Source organism: Anas platyrhynchos, chromosome 4 (genome assembly GCF_047663525.1).
Source record: "Anas platyrhynchos isolate ZD024472 breed Pekin duck chromosome 4, IASCAAS_PekinDuck_T2T, whole genome shotgun sequence".
In the NCBI taxonomy this organism is placed as follows: Eukaryota; Metazoa; Chordata; class Aves; order Anseriformes; family Anatidae; genus Anas; species Anas platyrhynchos.
In genome coordinates this window covers 67,312,797-67,326,043 of record NC_092590.1, presented here as the reverse complement: position 1 = coordinate 67,326,043, position 13,247 = coordinate 67,312,797, and the positions used below count along the sequence as shown (strand labels likewise).

Sequence of the window (13,247 nt, the reverse complement as noted above, 5' to 3'; positions counted from 1 at the left end):
CCATACGAACTGATTTGCATGCTGGTTCACCTAAGACTGAATTCAGGCTTGTCTTGATAGTAATGTTGTGTAACAGGCCAGGCTGATTTCTCCATCAGTAACTTAGGTGGAATATCTCTGTGTTACAATCAATAGCACACATTAGTAATTTTTGCCTGTATTTGTAATTGTGTTTACAAGCTCCCTAACAGAAGACTGGTTTCTATTCAGTCCCTTAATAAGTGCAATACTTTCAGTAGTGGAAATCAACTGAAATTATAGGCTATATAGTCCCCCTCTCTTTTATGTATAGGGAAGACTGAGTAGTCTTAGAAAAAAAAACAAGGAAAAAAAAAAAAGAAAAAAAAAGGTTACACCTGAGAGGTTTAAGGTAAAACCTACATGTTTGGTTGGTTAGTCATTTCCCAACACCACAGCAAGAGTCATCAATTAATGTATTGCCTTTCAAATAGACCTTCCATGGGATGCCAGATCTGCTTTTTAACTTATCTATTATTCTAACTTGCATATTCGTTGTAGCATGTACAGGTTCTGGAACTCATTTGTTTTTATGCATTGCCTTCTGTTGTAGAACATTTTTTTTCCTAAATATAAATGGTAGGGTTTTTTTGTTTGTTTGTTTTTGAAACCTCTTTTCAGTTTACTTGCCTGGAAGCAGGGACAGTCACCTGATATGGGCATACTGAAATTTCTTGCTTTTTGTGTTTTCAGTATCTTTCAAAATTGTTAGCCATTGGCAGAAAACTAGATATCACAATGAGTGATATTACAATTAATTAGAATGAGTATTTATAGGTTAAGAAGGCCTAGAACTGGCATATCCTTCTGAATTCCATTCCTCACCAGTGTAACTGATCAGCTAAAGAAGTTCTTATTCAACATTGTCACAGCTGATCAAAATCAACAGCTTTAATTTTAAATTGAAGTGTATTTTAAGCTCTGCACCATTCTTAAATTACTGATGTGCACTGTTTAGAAACTACTCTAGTAGTTTCTGCAGTATTGCTGAAGTGTTGGGGGAGAGAGGGGAGTGAGGAAGGGCACTTCCCAGGATAGACCAACTTGAAAACAACACATTATTCCTATTTTGGAGCCAGGATAGTCTAATTTGTATGGACTCTCTCCCACAACTGTGTCTGGTTTTCAAGAAATCTTTCAATTCGTTATTAAGACTTACTCTCTGGAGTCTGCTGGATATAGAATCATTAGCAGATCTGTTCTGATGTAGTTATGTAATTTGCAAGCATAGCTAATTTGGCTTTAAAGAAATTGAAAGATCAATCATCCTGACTCCCAAATAATGCAGTTGTGCAACACAGATGTAAACCAGCACTATGCACTGTAAGTAATGAAACTAATGAGCCAAGACACAGCCACTGTGAACTGCTGACCTCTACTAAGAAGTGCTGAATATGAGAAGTTGAGAGTACCCGCATTATCATGGCTGTCTTTTTTGTGTGTAAATTAAGCATTTTGGACTAACATCAGCTGGTCTTTGCTCATGCTGTCAAGACTCACTACCTTCACAAACAGCATGGCCGCATACAAGCTGTCAATGGGAATATCTTTGGTCCACATTAACTGGCGGGCCATACTCAGGATAGTTCTGGAGTATGCTACTATCAGAGGTTAAACAGTTGCATGAACAGTTTCAACAAATGAAAGCATCATCTGCAAATTTATTCCTATTATTTATTAATTTATATTTATTTATTTATTTATTTATTTTTAATCAGTGGAGAGCTTTTCTTGATTGCAGCGCAGTGACTAGACACTTAATAGGGATGGGCTGGTTGCTGCTCTTTGTGGATCTGGGGGGTTGACTGGCAATGAAATGTGACTTTCTACTCACAAAAGCTGTGAGCTAGTAATATTTGGAAGAACATGTTGAGCCCACTGTGCACATTCACTTCTGCCCCTCTGAGTCTGGTATGGAACTCTTCTTTTGCTTAACAAAGGGGAAGAAAAACAAAACAAAAACAAACAAACAAACAAACAAACAAACAAAAAACACCTTCTTAACAATTATTTTGCTGTCCCTTTGACTTACATAGCCTGATGCACTTCAAACTCCACTCCAAACAAACAAAAAAGAAAAAAAAAAGAAAAAAAAAAAAGCAGTCATTTAGACCTGTTTATCAGTTTTGATTTTTCTTCTGCATCCATCAGCAGGATGTGAACAGTACAGTCTGACCTAATGCACAGACCTTGGGGTTGCTTGCTGTAATCAAGTGACAGTTGGCTTTGTTTCTGAAAGTATCAGTAACATGTTCATAATTGTGATGCAAAACTAACATTTAATTTATTTGCATTTCGTCATTTGCATGCAAAGTGAATGAAGGGTACAAGGGTACATAAAATGTAGCATGCAAAACTGTTTCTCAACTCCTTTATAAAAATGTGTTGAACATCTTTTTCAGGATGTGAATATATCAGAACTTATGAAGAAGCTAGATATTCTTGGAGATAATGGGGTAACAGTTTTTTACTTTCTAACTTACTTCTAGTTTTGTGGTTATTTTAAAGCACTTTTTTTCCTCACAGCACTGGAATTTTTCTATCTAAAAAAAAAAGAAAATAAAGAAATTTCAAAATCCTCAAATGGAAAATAGGTCTCACTAAATAATGAGCAATTGCAGTTTTTACTGAGTGTCATACTGAATTCAAGCGGAAACTAAGTACTTTCAATATTTTCAGTCATGGGACCCATTTTGGTCTCACTTATACAATACCAAATGTTATAGTTTCTTTACTTTGATACTTTGATTCTGAAATGTACAGAATTTATAACTGTAATTTAATTTAAAATTTATCACATGTTGAAGAACAGATTTCCAATCCAATTTAAAATGCATCTTTTTGTTTGTTTTGCTTTGTTTTGTTTTGTTTGTTTTGTTTTGTATTTTAGAATTTGAGAAATGAAGAACAGGTTGCAATAATCCAAGCTGGGACTGTACTTTCTCTCTGTGAAAAGGTGAATTCAGTAAAGACTTTTTTCTGCCTAAAGACTGACCATGTCTGCTAAGATCTGATGTAACTTTGCCAGGGAAGCATGGCTTTTCTGTTAAATGCATCTGGACTAGAGCATGTATTCATCCTTACATGGCTTTGTTGGGATTGTGATGTCTTGAGGTACAATCAAATATTCAGAATAAACCCAATTTAAAAATAAAAATTTCTTCTGGGGATGTTCCCTTAGAATAAGTTACTAAAAAGTCACTAAAAGAGAGCAACTTCATTCCAAGAAATGCCAGTACCCTCTTGGGACCAGGTGTGCTGTGAGGTTCTCTGTAAATCACACAACATATGACTGAAAAATTTCTGAGCAGCCTGTGCTACTTTCATCTGTAAATTAATGGGCATAGATAACAAAAAAAAACTTGCGCAAGACAGATAATTAGTCAGGTCACTCAATTCCACATGGCTAGCTCTTTAATTCTCCAATTACAGAGAGAATATAATCTGTATATGAATAATGATGTCATTTAGAACTAAGAAGCACTGGTCTTTTAATCTAAAGAAGCTTCACTCTTTTGTAGGCTGATAGTAAATCTTTCCTAGATTCACTTTTAAAATTCAGAAACAGAACTTTAAAAGTAAAAATTGAACATTTTGTTTAACAAGTAATTATTGCTTTAATTGACATAATTTTAATAATCTACTTATCCAAATATCTTAATGTAGGTAATCTAAATAAGGTAATTTGACAATCATTAGCTTAACTGAGCAATTGCTATAAGCAATATCAAAAAGGAGGAGGAGGGCTAAAAGCACTATCCTTTTGATTGCCTTATCGCATGAAAAAGAGGAGCTGATGATCCTTTAATTTTCCTTTAAATTCAAAAAATAAGGTGGAGGAACCCCAGTATTCAAGCCTAAAACATGGCCAGACTTTAGGGGTGAGATTAGGTTAATATTGTTCAAATAAATAAATGTCTGCATAAAAAGTGCCAGTGGAATTAGTGAGTTTGTTTAATTTGTGTCAGTGCAACGTATAACATACACTTTGTTATCTGTAAGTTATTTCCATTAGTAATAAGGGATTGGCATCTTTGTCAATAGAAGTAATTCCTTAAATAAATAGAGCCATAAAATTAAAAATTAATCCTTATTTATTAATTTTTGAATGTGAAAGTTATAATGTAATTTTTACCCAGGTAAAATTGCGGGGGTTTTATTTGTTTGGTTGATTGCTTTTGTTTCCTTGTTTTGTGCAGTCATAGTTTGCCTCAATGGATTTTTATGATGGTTTTATGATATAATCTGATGATCAGAAACTCACCACTCTATCAGAAAGATTAAATATTTCATTTTATCTTACATAGGCTAATAGACTGCACTTTAAGACTGAAAAGAAAATAGTTCATTTTATCTCTATATATCATTTTTTTTGCCATTTTAGTGAAGTTTCTCACAGTAAACTCATAAGCACAACCTGACAGCCAATTGAATGAAGAGGGTACTCTGAGAAACACAAAATCTTTTGTCTTTTTTCCTGATGAACATTTGAGGCAAAGGGTAATGAATGACATCAAATAACTCTTAAGTTTCTTCATAAGAGGAGACACTATCCATATCCAAATTTAACCAAGACAAAGAATAAGAGAGAACAGTTTTATGTTGTCCTTGAGAAGAAAAACATATCACATATTTGCACAATATTGTATGTTTTACAGTACTCATTGAGAAGCTAAAATGAAAAAGACAAAATCTGATAAGTAAAACTAGATTATTGCGTTAACATCCGTTCTACTGAATGTGTAGACTTAATTTAGATTAAAACAACCCTACTACTGCCTCTTCTAGTAAAATGTAACTATCTCAGATGTCCTTCCTGCTATGTGAGGAACACACAACATCCCATGTACATTCCTATAGTTCCTTAATTACAAAGTACCGTATAGTAATCACACCTCATAATTAGATGTTTTGGTAAAGTAAGGGTGCTACCCTATGTAGTGTACAAGATGTGCCAGTCACATTCATGTATGCTAATTAATCACACTCAATGTTTTTTTTTTTTTTTTTTTTTTTTTTTTTTTTTTTTTTATCAATTCTATTAACTCCAAAAATTAGAACTTTAATTCTTCCAAATAATCCTTAAAAAAAAAAAAAAAAAAAAAAGTCTTTATTGAGAATAACTGTGAGAGATGCTGAGGACATCCAATTTCTATAGATTTAAAGGGTTCAGAATGCTCACTGTCTTGCAGTGTCCTTTATCAGCAGTGGGGCTTTGTTTAGCAATATCTTCAGTTTGTCACCTTCAAAATGAAGAAAACAAAGATTATGATGAGAACAGAATCTCTGGGGGATACGATGTATTGTATATACAATACAGGAATATCATATACGATGATTCCTGCACACTTCTTTCAACTCTGTATGCAAAGCTAAATATACTAAATAGATAAAGCGAACTTCATGGGTTTTTTATCCATTAGTATCTTAAATAGTGGAAGGTCCAAATGCATGAATTCATGAATTCACATTTTGCTATTCTTGAAATCAATATCCCAAATTAAAAAACAAATTAAAACAACAACAACAAGTTCTGCAACGCTTATCAAAGAATTAAACTAAATAGAAGTAATCTAATATTAGTAAGCATTCATCACTGGCAAATTGATCTTAATGGGAACTGGCCTACGCCTGGAAAAGTGCAGAACTGGTGCCCTGAAATCTTATTATTTTGCCAATCTAGCCAAAAAGTATATTAAGTTGGAAAAAAAAAAAGAAAAAAAAAAAAAGATTAATTTTGCATTGCTTACCCAAATCTATGTTGCATCTTGAAGTTTACAGGAGGAAAGAAACTTTAATAAGAAGATAGCCTCCACTTACTGTTTTTGATTATGTTTCTATAGTCCTCCATTCTGCCTGTTTTCACAACCTGCTTATTCAAGTGTAACTTCAAAGTGAATAGATAATAAGGGGGAAGCATATGCCTGGGAATGTTGGCAACAAACTTGCAAAATATTCAGTGAAAATTTTTCACAAGCTCTGTTTTTTCACTTTTTATTTTTTCCTCTTCATACTACTATATTCATGTAGTGGTTAAAACAGATAGAGGGGACAGAAGCTGCACTGACACAGAAGATGTTAGACCTGGAGAATGAGAAGGTAAGTAAAGGTCACCAAAACCAGAATTCATTTAGCTAAAAAAAATCTTTTCAAGGGAAAGTGTATAAACTTCATCACAGATTGACATGCTGCCTTTCTCTGCTTAACTGAGATTGCTTCATGGTGGAACTGGTAAGCACTATCCCAGTTTAATGCTTGTGTCTTTTGGAATGGAAGGGAAATGTCAAAGTCATATAGAGCAAAAATAGCAAAATATATACAAAATAGCATATGAAGGCATAACTTTACAAAGCATATTAACCAAACAGTGTGAAATTGTCTTTGTGCTTTCTCTATGTATTAATTTGTCTGGCAACAGCATCGTCTTTTTAATCTTTTTAATCATGCTTGAAGAATTGCTAAATCCTTTGGTCTCCGGTATTCAGTTTCTGGACAAGTTGTAATGACCTCTTCCTAATCCAGATTACCTTTCTTGCACCAAGGTCTTCCTGTTTAAAGGCAGACTGTTTTCTCAAAAGCAATTCTGTTTTACATAAGAAACTCAGTGTTATACTCACCTTATTTTTCCATATGATGGACAAAGAGTTTTGAAATGAGTGCTTGGTTTTATTGGTTTACCATTCATGTCGTGCTTCTCATCTTCAAAAAGCTTTACAAACACAGGTTAATCCTCACCACACCTTTTCCAGGTAGATAAGTAATCAGCATTACATCCATTTTAGAGAATGGGAAACTGAGACAAAGAGGTTAAGTGATTTGCCCAGGGCCACTGAAGAATTGTGTATTTGGGCCATGCAAAAACTCAGACTGTGCTCAGACCGTGTTCTCAGTTGAGTGTAGCTGATTGTAATGCAATACAAATACAAACAAATGCTTGATTGTTTATAAATGATTGTTTATAAAAGGGATTGGTAAACAATAGTTTCTTTCTAACTTAGTTTGTTATCCTCCCAGTTATTATCTGTGATTTTTTTCAAGTATTACTCTGGATAGCCCTGTATTTGTTTAGAACGGCAATCTAAAAGTCTTCATTGACAATAACTGTATCACCTAAAATAGAATCGTGAGATGAGTTTAGAATTAATATTCCACTATTCCACTTTGAGAAGGGTTGAGGTTTAGTTGTCCTTGAAACCCATGTTAAGAATTTGAGATCTTGCTCATTTTCTTGTAAGCATTTTGTAAACATATGTAGACTAGGCCTTTTTTACTATGCATTGAACAGTGCATGGTAGAACGACATCTTCTACAACAGCCATGACATTCATTGTTGCTGTAATTTGCCTAAGAAAATAATGCCACCTGGGTAGTCAAGGTGGGATTCAGCTGCATAAGCATAATATATAATATATATTAGATTTCTTAGAGTTATGTACAAGAGGGGCCGGGAAGTATGTCCTGTAGGACCTGTTGGAGACCCTTCTTGACAGCTAAAGTAGCATTCCCTAGAATGGTTACAATAGCAGTAGACACCGGTCTGTAAGGGAATTCCAGCCTCAGGATCAAAGCATGGCTTAAACTTTAGTTCTAGTTTCAGTATTAATTGATAAGTAATTAAAAGAACTCCATGAACAAATAATAATAATAATAAAATACAAACACCTGAATAATAAAGATTATAATCCTTGTACAGAAAACAGCAATTTAATTTGTCTTCCAGTATTGGCTTTGTATGTTGCTGCTGTCACCAATTATGAATTGTTCTTAACAAGGGGCTGGCAGGTCATCTACAGGAACAAATGTATTTGTAGTCATTTTGTACTCACAGCCCCCCTCAAACATTAATTTGCTGATCAGAGTGCATTCATTTTAAAACAAGATGTTCGGGCTGACAATTCATCATCAGTACTGTTCATGTTTAGTCAAATGCTACATCAGTGCTACACCAACAATTAAAAGAAAAAGCTTTGGGTTTGCACATGTATGTCTGAAGGTGAAATTTGGTCAAATAAATGACTCGGGCTATCCTCAATATCTTTTTTTTTTTTTTTTATTGTCATGATAGCTAATACATTTCGGAAGCAACACCCTTCTGTTGTATTTGGAAATCGTTGCGGTACTAAAATAAATCAATAAGTAACCAGAGCAGCAACATTAGCTTTTTATAGTGCTAAAAAAAGCTACAAACAAGCATCATCAAAAAGCATACAAGACTCCTGTATATTTAAATTGGGATCTATTCTTTGTGTTACATTATATATGTATGTCTATAAGAAATGCAAGAGTTCGTAGAATAGAGAAAAATCAATGAAAAATACTAAATTCAATCAAAAGGCCTCTCTGCTTTAGGACTACTACTATTTTATTTTTTATATTTGAGAATGACATGCCTTAAAAGAAAAGTTAATAAAACCAACTAATTAATTTATGATCTATTTATTTTCATCAAAACACTCTAGTGGCATGTTTTGTGAAACCACTGTCACCAGTCCCTTCTAGTTTGACTATTCACTCAGACATTCAATTATCCATAATTTTCCTGCAACATCATGCTTTTGGATATCAAGTTTTACTGAAATCCCACCCTGTTTTACAACTTCTCTGTTGTAAGGTGTTGCTTCTGTGAAACTTAATGTGTTTGATTATAAAACAAACAAAAAAAAGAATCCCTATAAAACCTTGGTGTGTTGAAAACTTCTTCAGCCCTTTAGCTAAAGTCACTTAACCTCTCTGGCATCACTTTACCTATTTCAAATTGACCTTTAACAGCTGAGAACTGAATTTCTATGGCTTTGCCAACACATCAGGGATTGTTGCTGCAGGATACAGCTAGGGCATGATCTGATTTCCTGTCTAAAAGAGGCTAGGCAACATGGATTATGTTTTGCCCTGTGAATTCCTGAGGGGTGTATATTGTATATTTTTCAAAAAACAGTAAAGTGACCTCACTGTTGTTACTCTCATCCCTCTCTTGGCCTGCATGGTGCAAACAATGACTCTTGGACCAAATGCATGCAACCTCACATTCACAAACTCTCAGCTTTTGTGTGTAACTCTGGAAGGTCTAGGCAGGTTTGTACACTGGTGAAGAGGTCTGCACTTTCTAGGTACACCTTGGTAGTAGGATACATGTATTTTAAGTGCTCATATTGTAAATTTGATATTCCGAATATCGTTATGGTGAATGTGGTCATTAGCTAAGCTTTTCTTTTGCTTTCAAGTGGAAAGCTCACATAAAAATGATGGCATTTATGACTGTTCGTGACTTAGGATAAAGAACAAACACTCCCTTGTTTTTATTATTGCTCAGGACCTGTTCAGTAAACAGAAGGGTTATTTAGAGGAAGAACTCGACTACAGGAAACAAGCCCTGGACCAGGCATACATGGTAGGAAAAGAACAGTCATTAAATTTTCTTGTTTGAACAGATTTGATAAAATACAATTGTTGTTATTATTTTTTTCTTTCTTTCTTTTAATTATAAATAGGGTTCTCTTTTAATTCACTTACTGTTCTGCCAGAGTAGGAAATCAATTACAACTTAAATGGGGACTTAGAAAATGGATGATATTATTTAGAAGTGTCATGGTTTTGATTTATTATTATTTTTTAATTCTAAAATGTGTGAACATCTCGTTAGTACATCTAGAATGGGAAGAGCTGGCTTATATGTGCATGAAATTATCCTGGTAAAATATACCAGAAATAACTTCAGAACTCTGATACTGCTTTTCCCTAACCATTTGTAAATACTGCTGCTGCTAACCTATCCCAAGTTGGGAATGCTTATTCTTCCTATGCGATCCCTTCCTGTGCTGCCCTATCCAACTTTACTTTTCCTACTTTTCAAAGGGAAGGCTGCAACCTCACCTTCTCTCAGGCTAAGCACCATAAAATGAAGCCTCAGGAATTATTGAGGAATTGGCAAAACTGCACACCACACTTCCTTAAGTGTTTGACTTGAGGAAATCAAAATATGATGACCCGAAGAATTGTTCATACATCACAAATATTTCTTATGGGGAAAACATTTTCAAGAAGGAGCAAGGTCTAGTGCTCAGAGCAGATAACAGATGGAACCAAGCAGGCTCTATTTCTATCTCTGTGACCTTGGGCAAGCCATTTAACCTCTCTGCCGCTGTTTATGCATCACTAATATGGATAGAATTACCTACCTCACAAAGGTGTTACGAGGACTAAAGGGATGTTGTCAGATGCTTTTGATCTAAATGTCATTGTATGTTTTGTAATAGGAACATACTAACCCCAGTAGCAAGAGAAATACTGCCATGATTCCTTTCTTTCTTTCTTCTTGGTAATATGGTTCTCCATATGAATGTAAAGTTCTCCGGTGCTCTCTGCTTTGCAAACTACCAGAGTTTTGGTTAGGTATGAAAATCTAATTAGCAGTATGACAAATGGCAAGAGACTGAAGAGGGATTAGTGTACCCTTAAGTGTTTTTTTCCTCATTGCTTTTGGCAGCTGGTAATAGAGTGAAGTAGATGTCAAACAATGGATAGCAGGACAGTAAGAACAAAAGGGAGAGAGGACAGTACTATTTTTGTTGTTCACAGCTTTCTCTTTGTTTGCTGTGGCCTTGTTATTTTACAGAACTGTTTAGCAATTCTGTAGCAGTTGAAGGGAATCTTAGTTTGCATTGATCTTGTAACTTTCAGCATCAGGGGTTTCTTTTTTTTGCCAGGTATTGAATGCAGAACTACCATGAATCTTTCCTAAATGGAAGAAACTGATCATTTAGTGGAATAGAAAGCATAGCCCAGGTGTAAATAGGTGCCGGGTGGTTCTGTGCACTGCGTATGCAATGCTGCTCACTGCTCACGGCTGCTGCTTTCTGTCCAGCTGTCTGTGTCTGTCCTCCCCTCCTGCCTATGGCTTTGCTCGCTAGCCTTCTCCTCTAGCTCTGGGAGGGTTGTTTGCTTGCTGGATTCAAATGGCAGCCTGTCTGTATGTGATTTGGGTTGCCTTAGAAAATCCAGGAGCTGGAAGCCACGCTGTATAATGCCCTGCAGCAGGATCCAGGAAGGCGGGCGAGCGAGTCGCTGACTGAGGCCCAGAGGGAGGATTTGCGGGCGGCAGTGGAGAAGGTGCGGCGGCAGATCCTGAGGCAGAGCCGTGAGTTTGACAGCCAGATCTTGCACGAGCGAATGGAGCTGCTGCAGCAGGCACAGCAGGTAATCCCTGGTCTCTCTCCTCCCTCCTGTCAGTGTTACCACTGTGGTTGCCACCAATGCACATACAGCAGCACCACCTCACCCTCACCTCATTGAGTCATGCTTACTCTAGGCTTTGTACTGCTCCCGTGTCAAGAAGATGAGCAATGTGAGGACCCTGTTGTCCTGGGCATGGTATGCACGCTCAATGGGTCACTGTCTCGCTACGAAGTTGTGTTGCACAATCTGCTTCTTGTGTGTGGAACTACAGACAGCCACAGGGCTCCACAAAGGGCTTGTTGCAGGTTTAAGACCTAAATTACAAGAAGCTTGAATGGAAGGATGGTTGTAAGACTGTAACACTATGAAAAGAGGAAAGGCAAAAGCAGTAGTTTAAGGGACTATTAACAAACTTTCATGCCTTTAATTTAGTTTAGAAAAGCCTTGTCTCTCTAAACAACTTCCATTGGGACAAATATTTACAACTTAGAATCAGGCAATTTCCCGGCTTCTGGAAGCACACTGATTACTGGAGAATTCTTTTGTAGGACTACTGTTTTTTCTGTGCAAGGATTCAGGGAAAGAAGAGAACTACATGTCTCGGGGTGTTAATTATTCCAGCAGGAATAATTTTTCCTGCCTGGTTCCTCATTATAGTAACCTCTGGAGATGCAGCCAGGTGTCTTAGGTCTTGGAGCCTGCCCTCCAGTTGCTCTGGCTACTTTCAATGCAAATCTGGCATCACATATTTTAAATGCCAGAATCTGTAGTATGCAGATGTGTTCAGGATTCTGTTGCTGTCTCAAATGCTGGTAGGGGTAGGGACTGCTTTCACTTTAGTCCAGACCTCTCTTTATTCCGATTTGCTTTGTAGATTAATACAGACCAGAACTGATGTAATGTGCTGACCCAGGACTATTTTGTTGATCTCCTCTCATTATGCAGTGATGAGAAGTACTTATGCTGTGTCAGTGTTTGAGCTGAGTTCTGACTTACTAAAAGTCTCCTTTTTCTTGACACCTTCACTATGTTGCCTTGGTTTGGAAGTTGCAATATTGAGATCAGGAGAACAGGAGCAACTCTTGCATTTATTTATTTATTTTTAATGGGTTTCAGATCAGTGGTGGTGTACAGAAAGCTGGAGAAGGTATTACCAGCTGGTACTAAAAGTGTCAGAAAGAGACGGTAGAGTAAATACATATGAAATTTGGACAATCAGAATGGAACCAGAAGTTATTAGCTTTGTGTTATTAGTGTAGCTGAAAATTAGTGAGAATGGGTTTTATTTGCTAGTCTAATCTCCTAGCTACACTTGTGGTGTTTTTGTACTTTTTTTTTTTTTTTTCCTCAGAATGATAAGCAGTGCTTTTCAGTTAGGTAAATATTATTTATCACTGACATTTAATGGGTGTGAATGTTATTTTGTGTTGACTCTATTCATTGACTAGTGAATACAGCATTAATCATTTTAGGTCCTATTACAGCTCTGAAAGATCAAATAAGGCACTTTGAGCTCCAAGCAACCACGAGTCTGTCTTTACCCAAAACCTCTGAAACAATAGCTTATATATCTGTGGAATAAGAATTTTATTTTATTAGATGTATAAATGTCTCTCATCAGGAACACAGACGCATTCAGCCATGTGCTACAGAGGCTCACAACTTTTCAGATTTTCCTTCAAGTTGGCCTGTTTCAGTTCTACTGGATCTGATAGATGATGGAGTTTTATGTCTACATTTTCAAGAGAGGGTTTCAGAGGAGCAGATAACACCACATGAAAACTTGATGCTAAAGCCTCTACATCTAAGCAATATGCAGTCTGAGATTTTTACATCAGACCAGATGTAGCCTAGTCCTTCGCTTCCACCAGACGATGTACGATGCTCTTTGAAGGACCACAATTAACTAGGACCTTTGTGTGGCCTGCTGTGGACACCTGGGCAGAGCTTCTGATTTAGGTTCATATAGCATTGGCAAATAGGATGTACTCGTAGGAATATATTCATAGAGTGAAAAAGTACCAAGAACCCAACAGGCATGCTATGTGCATTTCAGG

General features: G+C 36.2%; 1 protein-coding gene across 5 annotated transcripts in view; it reads left to right on the top strand.

Annotated features, from left to right (window-relative positions):
- Window positions 1-13,247, top strand: part of JAKMIP1 (janus kinase and microtubule interacting protein 1) — a 149,470-nt gene that overhangs the window by 120,119 nt on the left and 16,104 nt on the right. For all 5 annotated transcript variants that reach the window (XM_027457410.3, XM_027457408.3, XM_005019447.6 and 2 more), the window contains 5 exons: window positions 2,421-2,474; window positions 2,909-2,974; window positions 6,049-6,117; window positions 9,329-9,406; window positions 11,008-11,211. In XM_027457410.3, the coding sequence (XP_027313211.1) occupies window positions 2,421-2,474; window positions 2,909-2,974; window positions 6,049-6,117; window positions 9,329-9,406; window positions 11,008-11,211 (471 nt within the window). The remainder of the gene's footprint in view (window positions 1-2,420; window positions 2,475-2,908; window positions 2,975-6,048; window positions 6,118-9,328; window positions 9,407-11,007; window positions 11,212-13,247) is intronic.